The sequence below is a fragment of the Lissotriton helveticus genome, chromosome 8 (assembly GCF_964261635.1).
Source record: "Lissotriton helveticus chromosome 8, aLisHel1.1, whole genome shotgun sequence".
NCBI classification, from domain to species: domain Eukaryota; kingdom Metazoa; phylum Chordata; class Amphibia; order Caudata; family Salamandridae; genus Lissotriton; species Lissotriton helveticus.
Genome location: NC_136069.1, coordinates 1,693,228,696 through 1,693,250,660, shown reverse-complemented (window position 1 = coordinate 1,693,250,660; position 21,965 = coordinate 1,693,228,696). Strand labels below are relative to the sequence as shown.

The 21,965-nt window shown below is 43.2% G+C and overlaps 1 protein-coding gene across 1 annotated transcript in view; it reads left to right on the top strand.

Annotated features, from left to right (window-relative positions):
* Positions 1-21,965, top strand: part of LOC144774116 (vomeronasal type-2 receptor 26-like) — a 62,573-nt gene that overhangs the window by 27,434 nt on the left and 13,174 nt on the right. The window contains exons 6-7 of the mRNA XM_078659141.1: positions 4,365-4,483; positions 6,557-6,693. Coding sequence (XP_078515267.1) covers positions 4,365-4,483; positions 6,557-6,693 — 256 coding nt within the window. The remainder of the gene's footprint in view (positions 1-4,364; positions 4,484-6,556; positions 6,694-21,965) is intronic.

Sequence of the window (21,965 nt, the reverse complement as noted above, 5' to 3'; positions counted from 1 at the left end):
CATTTTCGACTTCACTATGCACTACAGGATAGCACAAAAATGTATTCTTTCGCACATGCAGATCATGCAGTCCGGAAAAGTATGAATAATCCATATTTTCTGGGTGTATACACCTCCACGACTCCAATAACCTTCATCTTTGTTTCAAATTCAAAGATGGCTAGCCACCCTATGCACTGATCACTGTTCTCTGAATTCTGAAAACCCTAAGCATTGCACAATAACAAGTGCCTCTAGGGAGCCATGCCCATTCAGCCGGAGTATGGTAAGGGTAATGTATGTAGCTGGTGTTGAATTTAGCACACTGTCATAATATCTTACTAAAACATGGGGCCATATTATCAAGAAAGGGCGATACATTATCGCCGCTTTTATCGGCAGGAAACTGCCGCTAAAGCGGCGATAATGGGCTTGATAATATGCCCTTGTGAATTCCCATAGAAGCCCAGGTTAACACCAGAACCTGGGCTCCTATGGGAATTCACAAGGACATATGATCAAGCCAATCATAGCCGCTTTAGCGGCAGTTTCCTGCCGATAAAAGCGGCGATAATGTATCGCCTTTTGTTGATAATATGGCCCATGGTGTGGTACCCTCTGCTATTTACAGACAACACATTTTTCCATTGCAATTACCAATACATTCTACTAACAGAACTATACAGCGCATGAATAATAATTTATGGAAATTGGATTTCTGTGAGCATTTGTCATTTGTGCATCACCAGGAGTCAGTATTTATCTTGCCCCTATTAACATCTTTGTTTTCGTCACACTTTAGAATTAGACGAAAACTCTTAATTTGTTGTTTCCTGTTTATTTATTTTGAAATATTTGTACAGTTCAATTAAAGGTATTTAGATCTAGGGCTGTGTTAGAAGTAAACAACATCTTACAGCAGTTTCTTTCACACCAACCAAATTACCAGATAAATTTCACTTTACAAAATCCACACACTTCTCAGTAAGCAGATAAACATTAACACCAGTCTCAATGTTAAGATAAAAAGCAGCAGTTTCTCAGAAGACTGACATTTTACCTCTGTCTTTGAACCACAAAATTTACAAATAAAAACACTCTTAAAAGTAATCTTTAAGTTCAGTTTGGAACTCCTGAATGGGTGTTAGATCACCTATCGGGGTTCAAGGGGCTATATCAGTTGGGTCCCTCTCTCTCTGGACAACGGTGCATTGCATCGGCTCCAACACTGGTAGCCATGCCCCTGTAAAGTTTTTAAGTTTTTATTTTTTTATGACACGGAACTCCTGCGGAGGTCTATATAATTATACTACTACAGATAGATTGAAAATGCATTTCCTCCGATAAATAATTTTCCTATATATATATATAAACATCCTTAAAAGTTCTTACCATGCATGCTGTACAAACTGCAGGAGAAAATAAACAATCTTGTAAAACAACAAAGTGAAGAGTGCAGCATATGAAGTGCAAGTAGAAGCAGCACATTCCTGAAAAATATTACAACACACATATATCCTAGATGTGGAGAAGTAAAAATATTACGACATGAGAAATAACATTATATTCCTAGGAGAAACCCGGAAAAGTTTTTAAAAATAGATAGATCATGTTACAAATCATTTCATTTTGGGGGGACAAAATAAATGAATGGGCAGAATGAATGTTAAATTTAAGGAATTATCAGCCAGATTCATCAAAGGAAATTCGACTTGCAAAGGGCCAGATTCTGAGAATCTGGCCCTTTGCAAGCGCAATTTATGCATTTGGGATTCATCATCCCAAATGCAAAAATCGTAAATTGCGAAATCGCTAAATTGCGAGGAATTGCATTTAAGGAATCTCTATTTGAGATTCCTTAAATGCAATTCATGAACCATTTTAGAATTACGAAATCGCAATTTTTGGCCTCTTTTTACCGCGAAGTCTGACTTCGTGGTAAATAGCGAAAACTTAGAACTATGCACTTTAGTGCATTTTTCTAAGTTGTATGTTACACACACACATGTCCTTTGGACATGTGTGTGCGCAACACCAGTGTCAATCACCATTTCAGGGGTGCTACAGGGTGTCCTTTGGACACCCCTGGCACCCTTGAAATTGCATCCTTATTTACGATTAGCAAAAGGTCCATAGGAATGAATGGGGAGTCATTCCTTATTTGTGATTAGCAATTTGCTAATCGCAAATAAGGAAGCTGTAGAAATCGCAATTATTTTTGCGATTTCTACATGAATCCCGTTTTGCGAGTCTTTAATAGCGATTCCTTAATAATCGCTATTAAGGACTCGCAAAACGGGACATTGATGAATCTGGCCAAAAGGCCGTAAACAATAGTGCCTCACCTTTTGCAACTACGGACACACAAATAGCACATGATTACTATCTTGAACTTGTAGGTGACACACCTTACAAATTCTCTCCTTTTTCTGAATTTTGACCCAAATAGCAGGAACTTCTCGTAAGGGCAGCAAATGGAGTCACAACAAGTGCATTCGCCTTCTGACCCCATAAGGTAAGTTCCAGGTTAAGTAAGACTGGTGTTTGTTCCTCAAAGCACTCCCACAGACCACCTCATTTTGCGACTTGGGTTGACTTAAGGCAATATTTCTAATCGAGCTAATGGTGGGCACAGAACTCTTTATATACAATTTCAATGTGGGCTTTCACATGGGGAAATAGATGTTCGATCTAAGCCCAAATGCATCATTAGCTTGCTCAAGGGACCTAAATGGTACCTAAAAACTGTCAACTGTTCTTTCAGCTTAAGGAACATTTCAAGCCGACTCTCAGGGCAGCTCTAAGTGTTCCCATCACCCCCTGGAGGAGAGAATTGCCCCAACTCAAATCTGCTGCCAATGAAGAGATATATGAGGAGACTAAGCCAAATTCAAGGACGTCCTTGGGGGCCAACTACCCCTCCTGTTACCTCCAGTAAGTCCCACATGGCAGGATTGCAGAGAGGCTGCCGGATGCTACGCCCACTTTCTCAACCACTCTGAAAATGTACCTCCTAGTACACTACAAGTTTGGGGATGTAGTCCTCTTGGCTCCTGAGTTTCCTTGGGGGGCAACTACCCCTCCATTTATCTCAGTGAGTCCCACACAGCAGGATTGCTGAGAGGTTTTCAGTTGACATGCCCCCTTTCTCCACCACTTTGCAAATGTGCCTACTGACGCACTTGGCTCTTGAGGGTCCATGTGGACTAAGTAACCCTCCTGTTACCTCAACGCATGCTGTTTCCCCACAAGCTGAGCAACGTTTGCATTTGTGTGGTTAAGGCAGAAGACGTTTTAGAATTCTAAGCACCACAATATTTCAGATGGGCGACATCACTTTTGTGACTGAGGCTGGGAACTACTATCTATGACAATTTCTTATATCCCCCTGATGAGTATTACTCTGACTATCTGTAATAATTAAGGTTGCTATGTATATAATGAGCATTTCTCAGAGGCTTCAGGGGATTTTCTGGTAACTCTAGACTCGAAAGATGCCACAGTTCATATTCCTGTTTGTCAAGATCTGGGCGATCTCTAACCTTTACTATACTGATATACTTCTGTTCAATAAAACCCATTGAAACCAACTAATATTATTAGTGTTGTATAATCTCAATTTTGTTATATATATATATTTTATTTAAACTAGCAAAGGTTTTCTAATTTAGTAATGTGGGATGCACATAGGTGAGCTACTCAGAGGTACTTGGAGAGCTACATTAGCTCAAACACTATAGGCTGGCGACCCGTGGGATAGTTAGCAGTTCTGAGATTCGGAATGGGTTCCCACAATTACCAGATCAGGGTCCTTTCCCATGGGTCTGGCTTGCACTCCTTGAGACTTTGTGAAGATATTTGCATCTGTATTGGCTTGAAGAGGTTTCAATTTACTCTTATGTTCATTGGCTGGTTAATTACAGCCCATTTGTTTGTAAGGCACAATCGGACTACCTGAAATGTTCTTCTGGAGCTGAAATATCTTCCAAACTTGGAGAAATCTCACTTTATGATAGCTCAGACACATCAGTTCATCTGAGCCTTGCTCAAGATCAACTTGGATTTTGTCTTCCTGCCAGAGAACATACATTGACTTCTCCAAACTCAACTTCAGAGATTAATGAACTTTATTTTAGATTCTGGCAGGGACTGGTTATGAGTCCAGGGTCTTGCATCAGAAACCACTGCTGTGGCTCTTTGACCTCACTTGAATCTGAAGCATAGATAAATAACTTCCTATATCATTGGACACCGGATTCACAGGGTTATGAAGTCTTGATTCTATTGACTCCAGCATTTCCCAAGCCCTAAAGTAGCTGTTGATTCTTGAACATCTACAAAGGAGTATTCTTGAATCCTTTTGATTCCATTATTCCTCCCCACAGATGCCAGACACTGGTCTGGAATCCAGAATTGAGATTTTCAGAGTTGTTGGTCCCAGAGGGAAAGTCTTCAATTCTCAAATTAGAGGGAGCTCTATTAGGGTTTGCTCCTCTTCATCAAGGCAAGGCAGTCCTATTCAGGACTGACAGCTGGGTAAGAAAGGTCTAGATCAACTGTCAGGTGGGAACAAAGGGGCATATTGGCAAGAACCGCGTTAAAATTATCGCCGTTTTAGCGACAGGAAACTGCTGCTAAAACGGCGATCATGGGCTTGCTAATATGCATAATAGAATTCCAATAGAAGCCCAGGTTAGATGTGCAGGACATCTAACCTGGGCTTCTATTGGAATTCTATAATGCATATTAGCAAGCCATTATCACCGTATTAGCTGCAGTTTCCTGCCGCAAAAATGGCAATAATTTTAACGAAGTTCTGGCTAATATGCCCCACAGCATCTAGAGAGGGTGGCTCAATTTAGACAGAAAGATGAGAGGAAAAAGACGGTTGAGGACTCTCTGGACATGGAACTATGCTGAAACTTACTCGACTGAAAAAACGGACTCGGAAATGCTTGATACGTTAGACATAACATTGTTTGATCTATATTAATTCTTTACCCGAAGCCCTGCGAAGCCCTTTCTAGGGCGAAACGTGTTGGCTGTGCCTACTTGGCAAAGAGATTTAAGGAATGTTAATGCTAATGTTAAAGTATTTATGAAGCACATGGCTGCCCCAGCAACGGGGAGTCCCAGCACGAAGATGAGCACCAAGAGAGACATCAGCACAAAGAATATTACATTCGAGAGAATAGCCAAGTCTTCACCAGTCTTCTAACAGTGAGGTGGTCAGGGACCACCCCATCCGAATGTGAATAGGGAGAGAGAATAAAGAATATTATTGCCTCTCATCTTTCTGTCTCAACTGTATTTAATCTATGACCCTGTGGTTGCTGCTTGTTTGAGGTGGGCAATATGTGTGCTGTAATACAGAAGTGACTAGATTGGGTGATGCAGTTTCTTGATCCATTCTGCCATTCTCTGCCTCAAACAGGTGGCTCAATTCATCTGTTTGAGGGCAGAAAAGCACCTTTTGTCTTTTCAAGCCTCTCATCATACTGATTGTGAACCAGGCAGGGTTTAACCTCATCCGGGCTATTCACTTCTTAGGTTCATTCTATCCTTCTTTAGAAGTGTTTCAGCTACAAAAAGCCCCTTGGCCAGCCTTGACTTGATCTCTCTGCCTCAGAGGACATCCCCCTTCTTTTGCAGTTCAGTTCAGATGTGTGTTGTCAGAAAGCCTGGGAGTAGAAACAATGTCCCAGGTTTGGTCTCCACAAAGACTATGTGCATTGCCTTCCTGTCCCCTCTTCCAAAGGGTGCTGAAGAAGACTTAGGAAAGATTTCACCTGTGATCTTGATAGCGCCTTATTGGCTGTGACTCTACTGGTTCCTGAGCCTTCAATATATGTCAGTAGTGCCTTCCAATGAATCTTCAAACCATACAGTAACCAGCCTCTCCCCTTGGGCTATTCTCTGCCTTCACTTCATGGCTTAGAAGTTGACAATTTAGGGTTACAGTCCCAGGGAGGTTCTAGAGCTTCAAGTTTAAACATTCAAGTAATGTAGCCTTCTATGTAAAACAATGGTTACAGTTTGAATCCTGGTGTCAGCAGGAGAGTCATTTAAATTCCAGATCCCTTATTTTATTCTTCTATGCCAGGGGCCAAATGGACAGCAGTTCACTCTTTTGAGAGAATGCATAGTTCAGTAGGGGCATCACTCCATGCACTTACTGAATCTCTCCCTCTCTCATTCATTCTCTCCTCTCTCTCCCGCTCTCTATCTCTCTTCCCCCCTCTTTTCACCCATCAAAGAAAGAAAACATGCACTTTAACAAACAGGCCAGGCTTAATAACTTGAGCAATGGACTATTCAGTGGTGCACCAACATCTGAAATCTCAATTTTAATTTCTAAATTCTGATTGGTGGAGAGGTTAAATTGCTAGCAGGATTATTCAATATAGACATTACACAAAAGTACTTGAGATGTTTTTAAATAAACCTTTTGTGACATCATTGCTGAATGTTCCACTATGCATTTACTCTTTTTCTTGTGTGACTTTCTCTGTTCCTCATCCTGCAAAGTACCTGTTGTGTGACGTATTTCAGTAGCACCAGTGTCTTTGTCCTGCAGATCCCACACTCTGTCTGCAGTGAGGAGTGCCTTCCTGGGTACAGAAGAGCTGGCATTGAAGGACAACCTGTCTGCTGCTTTGACTGTGTCCCCTGTGCTCAGGGGGAAATCTCTGTCCCTGGTGAGTTTTGGAGGATGTAATTATTTCAATAAAACCATGCAAAGATGTATGAATTTCCTTGATGTATCAAATTTCTTGAGAAAATGAAAGATGAATTTGAAAAAGATACATCTCTGCAAGCAATTGTCCGTGCTAGTTACATGTGTAACAGGTTGGTGCCTACAAAAGCAATAGTGTGGTTGTAAAGGTGGAGTAAAGGTTTTTATTCATTAAGAGAAAGTTAATCTGGTAGGACACGTCTTCTGTTGATGCACTCACTACCAGAAAGGCAGGGGTCAATGTGGAATATGACAGATTTGGTGCTGAAAGAGAAGCAAGGGAAAACCCATTACATTGGAATATGGGCAACAAGACCTTGGTTTGTGTTTAAAAGGCAGCCGCCATTGATAGGTATGAGAAGGGATTTTGTCATATTCAGGGACCTTGGAAGACTTTGGGCAGCATCTCTAGCACCACCAAAATGACTTTTTGCTCCATACTGATGAAGGAATTAATCCAGAAACACTTGTCCATAGTTACACTCCATAGCCTGCACCAACACGGATGAGCAATTAAAGAAACCAACTGAAGCAAGTGTTATCATGAACTGCCTTTACCAGGAAGCATTGGGGCAAATTGAGTGATGTGATGTGAGGCAGTGTGCGCCCAACTTACCTCTGTTTGAAAAGGCTCCCTTGAGCTACTATTACAAAATATTGGGGTGACCCATACTAGTCCAAGGACCTGGGTAATGCTCGATATGGAAAACAATTGTCCTGGACTAATTGCCTTAGGAAGGTATTCATTAAGTCAAAATCTATGAACATGATACACATAGAACTCAAGTTACATCATAAGTGTACCCCAGTAGTTTCTCAATTCAATTAAGTATATCCTCAAAAAGACTCACAAGCACCATAAATAGCTTCAATCGTTACTGATTAATCTCACATTTATTATACAGATCACTGTAGGGAATGTTTCAAAACAGAAAAGAGGGTTGCTCCAGGGGGAGTGTGGAAAAAGGATTGTGCTCGTGAGAATAGAACAGATGTATAGGGAGGGAAATCAGAGAGTAGTTAAAACAATCAATTACCCATAGTAATGTCCTTTGTAAACTGGCTGTGGTTTACTGTAGCACCAGTTTAACAATGGGACCTGTCTCTTATGGATTCGAAAGTACTTTTCTGGTTATTGATGTTGTACAGAGTATAGTCTTCTGTAAAGAGGTAGGGATGGGGTGAAGTTGGGTACAGGCCCAGTAGGGGGAAGTGTTGACGTTTCGACCGTGGCACATTGAAGATGGTTTGTATCCTCTGCAGGCGGGTCTTCCTCAGGACAGGGTGATGAGACAACCTGTATGAAGGCAAAGTGAGGGTTAAAGCCCCTCAGATGGCGGTCCGCATCGTTTTAGCTGTGATTTAGAATAGGTATTGAATACAATGTGTAGTTTTCAGGACAATGCTGTCGATTGAATCCTAACACTGGCGGATTAAGGCATCTTAGTAAGCCTCCATAGCGCAATCCCGATGATCAGCACTGTACTCCTCCAGTCAAGATACTAGGTACTGAGCTGATGAACTTGTTTTGATGCACCTGTGCCCTATGAGTGGTACAGAGACCGACTTTGGGCAGCATTTCCTGCCCTCCAAAATGACTTGTTGCTCTATCCTGATGAAGGAATCAGTCTAGAAACACAAGTCTAGAGTTACACAGCACAGCCTCCTCTAACAAGGGTGAAAAATGAATGCATTGAGGCAAACTGAGTGCTGGGATGTGAGGCAGTGTACTCCCACGCACCTGCTGCTCTGCTAATGGTTTACATAGATTGCATATTTCTGTGTTTTTGCAGACCATATTGATTTATTCCTTGAGGATTTATTCAAAATGTGCTACCTTCAAACCATTTAAAATTTAAGATAAACCAATTAGCAAAGTACACATCTTTACTTACTAGGAGTTCCTTTCAATAGATCTGGTAATTGGCACCACCAATTAGCCATTCAGGGACTGCGATATTCTAAGCTTATGGATGCTGTGTTCAATAATTTTTCTTTAAAACTAGGCTCCACACTTCTAAAGGTCAAGCTTGATATTTACCTTATTAAATGTCTTTCCATTGCAAGGAATCAGGTGAGGATCTGGGGTTATCGAGACATGTCACATTTGCAAATGGAGTAGAACGGGTATTGTAGGTTCCTGCTTCTTCACCTCCTAGTTCATCGATTTTAATTTGTCTTGAAGAGCTTGGTCTGCAGTATACTGACGATACTATCACTCTCTGCCCATTACTGCTGTGGACCTTAACTTGGGACAAACTTAGAACCCAGCTGAATAGATTATTCATTTTGGAATGTTCCTCTCTAGATGGTGCCCTGAAGGTCCTGTGGTCACTATGTATTAAATTAATGAGTGTTCAACTTGGGAAACCTGGCCTTTTTCTTTTAATCCTGGCACTGTCATAAAAAAGATAAGTGTTGGGGTAAATCTTAATTCCTTGCACTTCGATGGGCAAATAGGAAGGAACTTGAACTTCTGAAGCAATCAGTCTCATTGTATGTTCTTATAAAAACTGTTCCTAATATTGAGCCCTGCCTCTATAGGGTAAAGTACACCTATCCCAGGTAAGTACTGGGACATTTTAGGCTGGGACATAGGCACCTTTTTATAAGTTTCCCTTGGGGTTGAGATTTTCCCACCCTGTGCATGTGATGCTGTTTCTGTTATGTTATGTTATGTTAAATTAAATTTATTAAGCGCACGTACGCCCATAGGCTTCATGGCGCTGTTGGAGGATTTGCAAAGACATAACATATAACAGAGAGAGCCCAAATTAACTATGGGTAGGCTTGCCTAAAAAGCCAAGTTTTGAAAGCCTGTCTGAAAGCCAACAAGTCTTCATGAAGTCTCAATGACAGAGGCAGAGAGTTCCAAAGGGAGGAGGCCAAGAAGTGAAAAGAACCGCCTCCCTGGCGTTGTTTCCTAATGCGAGGCACCACCAACAAGTTCTTTTGACCTGAGCGTAGAGTACGAGAGGGGGTGTAACTCACAAGCAGGCTGCTAATAAATCCAGCGCCCTCACCTTGTAGAGCCCTAAAGATAATGCATCCAGCTTTAAAAGTTGCTCTCTGCGCTACTGGCAACCAGTGGAGACTGTCCAGACCCGGCCTGATGGACTGCCATTTGGGACTCTTACAGATCAGCCTGGCCGCTTGGTTCTGAACCAGTTGAAGTCTTTTGAGCTGCCCAACTGGAAGACCCAGATACAAACTGTTGGAATAGTCCAGACGGGACAGCACGAGAGCGATGATAACTTGGATCAGAGCAGGGTGAGTTAGTAGGTGGGCAATCTTCTTGATCTTACGGAGTTGGAAGAAACTTGAAGATACCACAGTCCCTACCTGACTTTTAAGCGAAAGATCTTCGTTAAAAGTAACCCCTAGGCTTTTTACTGTTTGGGACTTGGTTGGAGGATTTCCCATTTCTGGAGGCCAAAAATGTGGCCCCCAGTACAGTTCACTCTTCCCAGGCAAAATCAATTCAGTTTTGCCTGGGTTGAGTTTCAGGTGATTTAGGCTCATCCATCTCTGGATGTGGACCATGGCCTCCCGAAATTCGGTGGCAGCACCAGGGGAGTCCAGACGGAAGATCAATTGCAGATCATCTGCATAGTTGAAAATTAAAGCTCTAAACTTTCTTAATGAAAACAACAAAGGGCGTAAATACAAATTAAATAAAAGTGGGGACAGGGACGATCCCTGAGGATCTGTCCAGTCTACACTGCAGTTGGGTTAGGTTCATACAGTTTGGGCCTCAATGAAAGGAATTAACACAGAGAGGTGCCGCAAGCCATTTCGCTGCACCACGCTGCATTAATTCTGAAGCACAGGGATGCATCTTATCTACCACAATATGATGGATCCCTTTGCTCTCACCTGCACTGGCGCACAATTTGCTGCCATGCGCTGATGCAGGCACCCTTGCAACATAGGGCAAGGGTGCTTGCGTTGAGGGGAATGGATGTTTATGTGCAGGAAAGTGTCTCTTCCTGCACATAAACAATCTGAAATGGTGTTTTGAAACTTCTATGTGTGCTTTTTGATGTAGCACACATAGAAGTAGAAAACTTTATTTTTTTTAATGATTGGTTATATGGCTCTGATATTAAACATTTGGCCATTGTTCCCAAAGTCAATCGAGCCCGGAGCGGGGGTTGCCTTTTTTCTGTCATCACTGCGAAATGCTGGAATCAGCTGCCAGACGGTATCCGACTCGAGGCCAATCATCTCTTATTCCGTAAACGTCTTAAAACCCTGTTGTTTTCATGCTATTCCCTACACATGCAGTTTAGGCTGTCTTTAGCTCTGGGAAGCCTTTGCTAGCCATGCACTTTATAAGTGTTAAAAAAAAAGGTAGGGACACCTTCCTGCACATAAACACACACAAGCTGTGATTTCCTCATTCAACGTGTGCTGCAGAATGCAACACGCATAGAAAGAGGAAAAAAACTAGGAAAAAAGAAAACATTTCTCCTGGCTGTGACTTGGGGAGGTGTCACATTCTGATGCATTTCCAGGTTTATCATGTCTTGTAAATCTGGAAATGCTGCAGGAGCAGCGGGTGTTGCATTGGAACATCCATGGCACGCCCCTTTCACACAAAAGTGTTTCATGTAAAGGGGCCATATTTACAATGAAATGAAAAGCCACACAGGGCAGCTTTATCTGTCCTTGTAAGCATGGGGCAATAGGTTGCGCCGCCAGTGTGGGCTTGCAAATAAGGCCCTCTGTCTTTATATTTGGAAACACTATTTGAAACCACTTCTTAAATCTCTGCATTTACTCATTTGACCAGCCCGTGTTCATCATTATATGCCATCAAATAAAGTTAATAAACATAGAGAATCCACCCATGTAAGATAGGTTTAAAACGGCGAAAGAAGGTTTGGAATGGTATGTATTTCCTACAATGGTGGGAATCACATAGTGTTCTTTAAATACCCCTTACACACCATAAGGGCCCTTGGTGTCATGCTTCATCATAGGGATCTTCGCGTCCCTCTACGGAACGCGGCGTGCTACGAACCAGCAAATACGCAAGAGCACTGATGTAATCGCTATGTGTGGTGTGTGAGGGTAGTGAGAGATAGGGTCATAAGTGAATGGTGAGTGTTAAAAAATACTTGGCAAGGTCGCGCACTGCTTCAGCAGCGCTTGCGCTCTTAACGCTAATACTGTTTTTAAAACTTACCGTTTTACCATTTGCTTTATTTTCTGTTCTGTGTACCCTGTTTTTAAACTGGGCCCTTTACTTGCACCATAATCGTTGGAACACCGCCATTTGAGCGGGTCCGGTACTTGGGGCGGGTCGCCTTGTATTTTCGCCGCCATACTGTAGTGGTGTAGGCGTTTGGCAGGCGAGAGGATCGGCGGGCGCTCTACTGCGCAGGCGCCACTGTCAGACAGCTTCTTAAGGCGAGTCTCAGCATTGCCCGGCCTGACAAGGTCGCGCACTGCTTCAGCAGCGCTTGGGCTCTTAACGCTAATACTGTTTTTTAAAACTTCCCGTTTTACCATTTGCTTTATTTTCTGTTGTGTGTACCCTGTTTTTAAACTGGGCCCTTTACTTGCACCATAATCGTTGGAACACCGCCATTTGAGCGGGTCCGGTACTTGGGGCGGGTCGCCTTGTATTTTCGCCGCCATACTGTAGTGGTGTAGGTGTTTGGCAGGCGAGAGGATCGGCGGGCGCTCTACTGCGCAGGCGCCACTGTCAGACAACTTCTTAAAGCTCCTCCCCTAGCGCAGCGGGATCGCGCAGTGGGGGCGCCGTCGCTTAGCCGGAGTCGTGCCAGAGTCTTGCCCGTCTGCGCCCGTCCGCGCTAAGGCCGTGCGGGGCACTGCGGGTAGCTGGGCTTTGGCAGACTTTACGTCTTTTTGTGTGCTGGCATGCTGACTTATTCCAGAGAGAGCTTATACTCCATTGACCAGGTTAGTCATAGGTGTTATCTCCCGCCTGTTCATCCGCTCTGTGGCCCGTATCGGTGCCGCTGCGATAGTTGGGCGCTTGACTCACCGGGGTCTATCCTCCGGAAGGCTTCACTAGTCGCCCACCGCCTTAAGGGCTCGTTGCCCTTTCTGCGGGTTTTAAATCTGAATGTCAGATCGGCATTGAAACATCATCAAAACATCTACGATCTAATTGAGGACGAAGCCCCGGATGTTTTGGCCATTACTGAAACTTGGCTTCAGGACGCGGATGTAGCTATTTCCAATCTCGCATGTCCCCCTGATTATTCTATGTTCACTTTGAATAGATCTTCCAGAGGTGGCGGTATAGCTCTTATAGTCAGGTCTTGTTTTACCTGCGTATGGAGTGGCCTTAACATTGCCGGGTGTGAAAGTGCCTCTTATAAGATCTCAGTCAGCCCTGAGTTTACGCTCTCTGGGATGGTGGTGTACCGTCCGCCGGGTAGCGATGTGGTATTCAGAAATTCTTTCCCCGATGCTGTTGGCACGCTGGTTACAGGGTGTGCCAATTATTCCATCCTGGGTGATCTGAACCTACATTTTGACACCCCTTCCAACTTGACGGTACGCAGCATTTCCGCTGACCTAGAGGCCTGCCAGCTTTTTCAGTTGATCTCTCAGCCTACTCATATAGGGGGACATACTCTCGACCCCTTCTTCACCAATCTACCGGAGACTAAAATTACATCTATTTCTCCGTTAGCTTGGATCGACCATTTCCTGGTGACTATTCAGTGTCCTATCCCTACGACCCCCGCCATCCCTTCGGCGAGACGGGTACCCAGGAGGCTCTGGAACAAACTCAGGCTAGAAGACTTCCATCGCCTTCTAGCGGAAGACCCGCTGGGCCCACTGAAAGGCGCGGAAGAGGGTTACGACCTCTTTTGCTCTTGGATTACCAGGGCTCTCGACACTCTGATTCCCATCATATTGAGTAAAATTAGTACTAGAGAGTCGAGTCCCTGGTACGACAGTACCCTACGTGCCTTGAAGGGAGTCTGTAGACGGGCGGAAAGAGCATGGCGGAAGACGTATGGGGCTGATTTAAAAGCTACATATGCTATTTCCGTCAAAACCTATCACCGGGCTATCTGTCGAGCCCGAGCGGCATATTATGCTGCAGAAATTCGTAATAGCTCAAACCCGTCGAAGACCATCTTTAAGGCCGTGAAAGATCTTGTGGCGAAGCGGACTTCCTCTGTGGCTGTGAGTTCCATTTCCCACTGTGAATCCCTTGCTTCATACTTTTTGGGAAAAGTCCAAGCAATTTATCGGGCATTCCCTAGCACGGGGATCGATCCGGGAAGCTCTAATGGGACGTTACATCAGTCCACCCTGCTCTCTTTTCCCCCTCTCTCTCCGGAGGGATTTGACAAACTTGCTTTGCAAGTTAAATCTGGCTCTCCATCTGACCCAGTAAGACCGGCTCTCTTTAGAGATCAGGCTTTTATGGGACGCTCTGTTGTGTGCTTCCTAGTCAACCTCTCCTTGGAGTCGGGGGTGGTTCCAACTAAGTGGAAGCAGGCGGTGGTGTCCCCTATAATCAAGAAGCCTTCCTTGGACCCGTCTAGACCTGAAAGCTATCATCCCATCTCGCTGCTGCCCTGGCCGGCGAAGATAACAGAGGCCCATGTCAACCGGGCCCTGTCAGAATATCTCGCCCGAACCAACGTCCTTGATTCCACACAAAACGGCTTCCGTGCTGGGCACAGCACGGAGACCGCTCTTCTTGTGATGGTGGAACATCTCCGTGCGGCGTTGGATGCTGGTCAGACGGCGGCGCTGATATTGTTAGACCTCAGCGCCGCCTTCGATACGGTCTCCCACAGTATCCTCCTGCATCGGCTCGAGGAGATTGGTGTCGGCGGCCAGGCCCTGCAGTGGTTCCGCTCCTTCCTCGGCAATCGTTCCTTCTGTGTTGCCATTCCTCCCTTCAAGTCCAATTTCCAGCCACTGGCCATGGGGGTTCCGCAGGGATCCTCGCTGAGCCCCACGTTGTTTAATCTGTACGTGAGACCGCTGGCTGATGTCGCCAGGCAGTGGGGCCTAACTTTGGTCTCATATGCCGACGACACTCAGCTGGCTGTCACTCTCAGCGGGGATGCGGAAGTAGATGCCCCCAGGTTTCAGGATGGACTGAAGGCGGTGGCTAGCTGGTTGACGGGGAACTGTCTCCAGCTGAATGCCACCAAGACAGAGGTTATGATTGTCGGTAGGGGAGTGGAGCTCTGGGGTGACCAATGGTGGCCACTAGAGCTGGGACCAACCCCGACTCCGGTGTCGGAGTTGAAAAACTTGGGAGTCTGGTTGGACGATGGTCTCACCTTCGTAGGACACACTAAAAAAATAGCTGCCTGCTGTTTTGGTCTGTTGAGAGGCTTAAGACCTGTCCTCAAATACTTTGACGCCCCGACCAGACAGCTAGTGATCCAGGCCACTGTTATCTCTCGCCTGGATTACGCGAGTTCTCTTCTGGCTGGGGCTAATCAGGCTGAGCTTACTCGCCTGCAACGGGTACAAAACGCTGCGGCTAGAGCGATTGTCGGCCTGCCCAGATTTTGCTCGGTGGCGAGTGTCCTTCGCTCCTTACACTGGCTCCCAGTGAGGAAGCGTATTCTCTTTAAGGTCCTATGCTTGACCTTTAAGATTTTGAGAGGCATAGGCCCTGAAATCTTGTCCCGCTTCCTTTCCTTCTATGTTCCCACTCGCACCCTTCGCTCCCAAGGCCAGGCCTTTGTTGTAGTCCCTAGATACAGGCTCTGCCGTATGGGGGGACGCTCCTTCAGTGTAAAAGCGGCATTAGCTTGGAACTCTCTTCCGGTGGAAGTTCGTCTGCTGGAGGATCTCATGGCTTTCCGGAAAGCCTTGAAAACTTTCTTGTTCTAGTTGCCCCTTTCAGTTTCCAGCCTGTTTTGATGTGCTTTTCATTTAGAGTGGTCCCTTTTTAGTATTCCGCTTCCTTCTGTTGTGTTGTGTTCCTCCTTGTCAAATGCGCCAGGACGCTCCTTAGCTGGAGTAGCTGTGCGCACAACAAAAAACAATAACATAACATAACATGTGAGGGCTAAAAATAATTTTAATATACCTCTGTGCTGGTATTGTTAAAAAAGGTGTGGTGGAGGTTTTGTGTAATTAATGTACATAACCTCCTGTGTGCGTCAACTTGTTTCGAAGCCTAAAGCTTCTTCTTCAGGACGGGTGCACAGATCCCTACCCTACTTACATGTAATATTGTAATACTGCCTAAACACAAATACTATTATGTGTAGAATAAAGACTTATGTGCCTACTATGGTACTCGGCCTGGAACAAGGTGATAACTTCAAATTCAATTTGCTAAAATGAAGCCAATGGCATCACGAGCCTGTGAAGAAAACGGAGTGGACCCCGTGCTCAATTGTATTGTATTGTATTGTAATTGCATTTATATAGCGCTTACTATCTCTGACGAGGCGTCAAAACACTTTTTCGGCTAGTAGCACGCTACTCCGGGACCTATAGAGGATTTGTGTTGAATTAGTATAGTGAAACATGCAAGTACATTTTAAGTGGTGGAGAGGTTAGTCAGTTATTTGGATTTGGAATGATAGCAGAAGGATAGAGGAGGACAAAGGTTTGTATTTATATAGCACTTGTTAACGCACGCTATTCAGGAAGCCTACAAAGGATTAGTGGTGAATTAATATGGTGAAATATGAAGTAATTTCAGTGTTGGACATTAGTCAGTTACTTGGAGTGAGAAGGATAGCGGAGGGATAAAAGGGGAAGAAAGATAAGCATTTATATAGCACTTGTTACCCCTGATGGGTGTTGAATCACTTTTCTGGCGAGTAGAACGCCACTCCGGAACCCCTAAAGGATTACTGTTAAAAATTAGTATAGTAAAAAAGAAATATGAAGTAATTTGAGTAGTGGATATGTTATTCAGTTATTTGGGTAGTATATTAGCATAGTTTAATATGGAATTTGAGAAGTGAACATGTTAGTCTATTAATTTCGATTGAAAAGGATAGTGGAGGGATAAAAGAGTGAAAGATTATTTTTTTTATTTTTTTTATTAGGTCTTAGCAATAGGAGGAGGCTTTTGGATGAGTAAAAAGGAGCTTTGGAGGGGAGGACTCAGAGGAAAGAGCTTAGAAAGGTTTGTTTTAGGGGATCGGTATAGTAAAAGAGGTGTCAGATGATGCAAGGAGGGGTAGAGTAGGAGAGAGTCTGGAAAGGGGTATTTTGGCAGTCATAGTAGTGGTATGGGGTTTGGGATAAATGAGAGAGTGGATGTAGAGGAGATATTGATAGATGTATAGGATGAGAGATAGGGTAGTGCATTGAAAGGAGTAGTAGAAGAAGTTTGAGATGAGTCAGATATGTTGGGCTAGAAGATATATTGAGCGAAGTATAGGCTGCGAAATAGGGTAGTGCATTGGAAATGCTAAATTAGTAGAAAGTGATAAATATATAGATCCATAATTACATTGAAAGTATATAGATACATAAAGGAGGTAAGAATATGTAGATTACATATATTGATAGAGGCACAAGATGAGAAATAGGGTAGTGCATTGGATATGCTTTTTCAGGAGAAAAGTAACAGACACACAGATCCAAGTACATGGAAGGTACATAGATGCACAATGGAAGTATGTACATGTAGACGAAAGATGATTTTTTTTGTTTGTTTTTGTTTCTCTCAACAACATAATTATTTTACATGTTTATACAAAGTAATACACAAAGATAGGTACATATCTATAGTGAAAAAAAATGCTCGTATACAGAGGGATATGCTGTAAATTTCTGTTTGCGTATGGTGCTTATGTGGGGAAGAGCCAAATCTTGAGTAGTTTTTTGAAGATAAGGTAGTTGTCGGTGGACCTTATGTTGAGGGGTAAAGAGTTCCATAGTTTGGCTGCTTGAACAGAGAAGGATCTGCCACCCATGGTTTTTTTCTTGTATGGTGGGATTTTAAGGTGAGATGCTCCTTTAGAGTGGAGGTACCTTTGTTGAATTTGTTTGGTGATTTTATTCCTGGCGAAGAGCGGTCACATTCCATGTATTGCTTTGTGGGTGATACAAAGCATCTTGAACGTGGATCTTCCGGCAACCGGTAACCAATGCAGGGCTTTCAAGGCAGGGGAGATGTGGCTCGCGGTTTGATATGGAAGAGTAGTCTGGCAGCCGAGTTCTGAATCCGTTGTAGTCTTTACATGGTCGTTAAGGTGATCCATGGTAGAGGCTATTGGCGTAATCGAGTTTGGACAGAACAAGGGAGATGGTAGCTTGGGCCTTGTGTGGAAATCCCAAATGAGGGAAAATGCGTCGCAGTGTTTTTATAGATGCAAAGCTTGATCTTGCTAGTTTGTCCACTTTGGCATTCATCGACAGCTTGGAGTACATGGTCATTCCGAGGTTTCTTACTTCCTTCGATACTTTAGGCAGTGATCCAAGTTCATCAGGCAATGCGGCAAGCGGGTTGTAATGTTTCCAATCGCCACATGTGAGTATTTCAGTTTTTGAAGCATTCAATTTGAGATGGCTCCAGGTCATCCACTGATCCACGGCTCTGAGAGAGCTGAAAATTGATGATTGTCCAATGTCTTTGGGGCTTTCCTGTTGAAGGAGTATTTGCATGTCATCTGCATAGTTATAGAACGTGAGGTGAAATGTATTGATCAGTACTGGTAATGACTACATGTAGATGTTGAAAAGCATGGGTGAGATGATAGAACCTTGAGGGACCCCTGATTTTGTAGAGTATAGTTTAGACAAGAAAGGTGGGGTATGGATGACATTAGTTCTGTTTCGAAGGTAGGACACTATCCAGTCTAAAGCAGTTCCCTCTATGCCGGCTTCATAGAGTCTTTGTTTCAGGGTGTCATGGTCAACCGTGTCAAAGGCAGCTGAGAGGTCCAAGAGGAGTAGCGCAGCAACCCCGTTGCGGTCAACTGTATTCTTTAGGTCATCACAAATGGCAAGGAGGGCAGATGAAGTGCCTTTTCCTGGACGGAATCATGTTTGGAAGTCTGAAAGTATGTCATTCTCTTCAATGAATTGTGACATCTGGGTGAAAGCTGCTCTTTCTATCAGTTTGCCCAGGAACAGTCCATTTGTAATGGGTCTGTAGTTGTCAGGGTTCAGCGGGTCCAAGTTTGTTTTCTTCAGTAAAGGGCGTATGTATGACTTTTGGAGTTCTTCTGGAAACATTCCAGTAGTTAAGGAACTGTTGATGATTATTGTTACTGGAGTGGCAGCAGAGGTTGTTAAAAGAATTGTCTTGAAAGTTTGTGGCGGAAAGGGGTCAGAAGGGCTGCCGGCAGGCCTGCTTGCTTTGACCAGGTCCATAAATTCATTGTGTGAGATGTGTTGGAAGGAACGGAGAGGCTTGATTAGAGCATTCTTGGATTGTTGTTTTGGACAAGGGTTAGTGCTGCTGCTTTGTTTCTGTTTTAAGTACGATTCCAATGTGTCTGCTTTGTCCGTATAATGATTTGCCAGTTTGTCTGTGAAATCTTGAGTAACAGGATGAGTTCCTTCTAGGCAATTTGGTTTCCGAAATTCATTGAGTATTTTATAGAATTCTTTATTTGCACATTTAGCGTTTTGAATTCTGTCTGAATAGTACCTTTTCTTAGATTTTTTGACAGCAGACTTGTATAATCTGTTCATTTTCTGTAGGTGAAGTTTGTCTTGTTTGGCGTTTGTTTTGAGCCAGGTACATTGCAGCTTTCTAATTTGTTGTTTTAAGTCTTTTATTTCTATGTTTCTCCAAGGTGCTTTTTTTCTTTTGTTCTGTTGTGTGGTTTTGAGTGGTATTAGGATGTCAAAAGCTTCCTGTAGCCACTCATATAGATTTTGAACAGAATTTATGCATTCCAGATTTGTACTGGATGTTAGTTGTGTTTCCAAGTGTCCAAATTGAGTTTGTTCCACGGCCGATGGGTGGATGGATATAAAGTAGTTTTAGGTGAGTCGCTTAGCATTGTTTTATGTTGGAAGGCAAGCAAGTGGTGGTCTGACCATGTGACTGGAGTTATAGTTTTAAAGGTAACTAGTTCAGTATTAGCAAAAATGATATCTAGGCTATGTCCAGCGGTGTGTGTCGGATTGTGGACAATCTGATGCAGGTTCAATGTGTCTAGGTCGTTGATTATAGTTTTTGGATGGGTCATATTGGGTTTATCAAACCAAATGTTAAGGTCACCCAGAATGCATAGGTTGGAGTGTATTGTTATCAGGTTTGAAACTGTGTCTAGAAGTGCGTCTGGGAATGTGCCTTGCTAAGTTGAGGTCTGTAAGGCGCAGGACGTTACAGGAGGAAGACGGTGTAGGATTGCATCTTGTTAGAAGAGCCTCACAATTCTTTATGGAGATGTTGTCAATTTTAGTGATAGGTATTGTTTGCCTGAATACAACAGCTAGACCACCACCTTTTTTGGCTATACGATTTTGGGTGATTAGTTGATAATCTAGAGGAATGGCTTCATGTAGGACTTGGGCCATATCTTCTCCCAACCATGATTTGGTTATGAATAGTATGTCTGGTTTTGCATCGGTGAGAAGGTCGTAGATATGATGCTTGTTTTTAGAGAGGGATCGAGCATTTCTTAGTAGACAGTATAGTGAGTGGTCTTTGGTGATAATGGGACTTTGTTTGCTAGAAGAGTGATCAGTATTGTGGGGTTTGTAGCGGGTGTGTTTTTAGTGCTGGTATTGGCTGTATTAGGATAGCAATGGTGTAGCTGCTACAAACGTTCCTTCTGCTGCTCCGTGTTAATGAAGTTACCTGTTTAGCCTTCTCAAATGATCTTAGTGATGTTATTAGATTAAGGAAGAAATTATTTGTATATGTATATTTTCTGTATGTTTTTGCTATTTTATATATTCATGCTACTTGTGCTTCTTTATTTTTTACCACCGTGGTTTCAATTAACTGAATGAAGATAATTAAAGGGAAGAGATGAACAGTTACAGTTACGGTTACAGTGATTAATTTGTAGTAGAATGAGTGTTGGTGCCCAAAGCTCTGATCAAAAGCCAATATTGGGTGCTACTAAATATTGGCATGCGGAATGCCAAGGCTGCATAGCCCTGAATCGGTATACAACCTTTACCACGCAACTTTTACCACGACCTACCTTTACCACGCAACTTTTACAACGCAGGACCCTTTACCACGCATACCATTACAACGCTGGTATTTACAACGCAGGTACCTTTACAACGCATACCATTACATTGTAAGTATTGGTAAGTATATAATTTTATTTAAAATATTTTAGGTTTGGGTTTTGGGTAAATGGGTATTTTTAGGGTTCAGGGTCAGTTTTCAGTTTTTGGGTAAATGGGTATTTTTAGGGTTTAGGGTCAGTTTTCAGTTTTTGGGTAAAGGGGTATTTTTAGGGTTTAGGGTCAGTTTTCAGTTTTTGGGTGCAGGGGTATTTTTAGGGTTCAGGGTCAGTTTTCAGTTTTTGGGGTACAGGGGTATTTTTAGGGTTCAGGGTCAGTTTTCAGTTTTTGGGGTGCAGGGGTATTTTTAGGGTTCAGGGTCAGTTTTCAGTTTTTGGGGTACAGGGGTATTTTTAGGGTTCAGGGTCAGTTTTCAGTTTTTGGGGTGCAGGGGTATTTTTAGGGTTCAGGGTCAGTTTTCAGTTTTTGGGGTACAGGGGTATTTTTAGGGTTCAGGGCTGGGTTTGGGGATTCAGGGGTATTTTTAGGTTTTAGGGCTGGGTTTGGGTTTTGGGGTACAGGGGTATTTTTAACATATATATTTAAACATTAATAAATAAATATTAATATAAATAATTAAAATATTAAATATTAAAATAATAATTTATTAATTTAAAAAAATATTATTAATAATTAAATTATTTTACCATATTATTTACTTACCTATAATTACGTTGTAATGGTATGCGTTGTAATAGTACCTGCGTTGTAAATACCAGCGTTGTAATGGTCTGCGTGGTAAAGGATCCTGCGTTGTAAAAAATGCGTGGTAATGGTCTGCGTGGTAAAAGACCGCGTGGTAACGTCATATATCCCCCTGAATCCACCTCATGACTCTTTAATCCATCGCCAGATGCTCCTTGCCTCTTTAACTCACTCTTGCAGGTTCCAGGAGTCTCCCTCTGTGGCTTTTTTCTGTTTTAATTTCCTCATTCTTTCCCCTTTGTGCGTTTCTCTCTCTCTCTGGCTCTGTGGAAATGTCTGCTCAGGAAAAATAAGTGCTGGTCCCCACAAATGAGTGCTGGTGGTTTCCACCGACAACAATCTGCTCAAATTA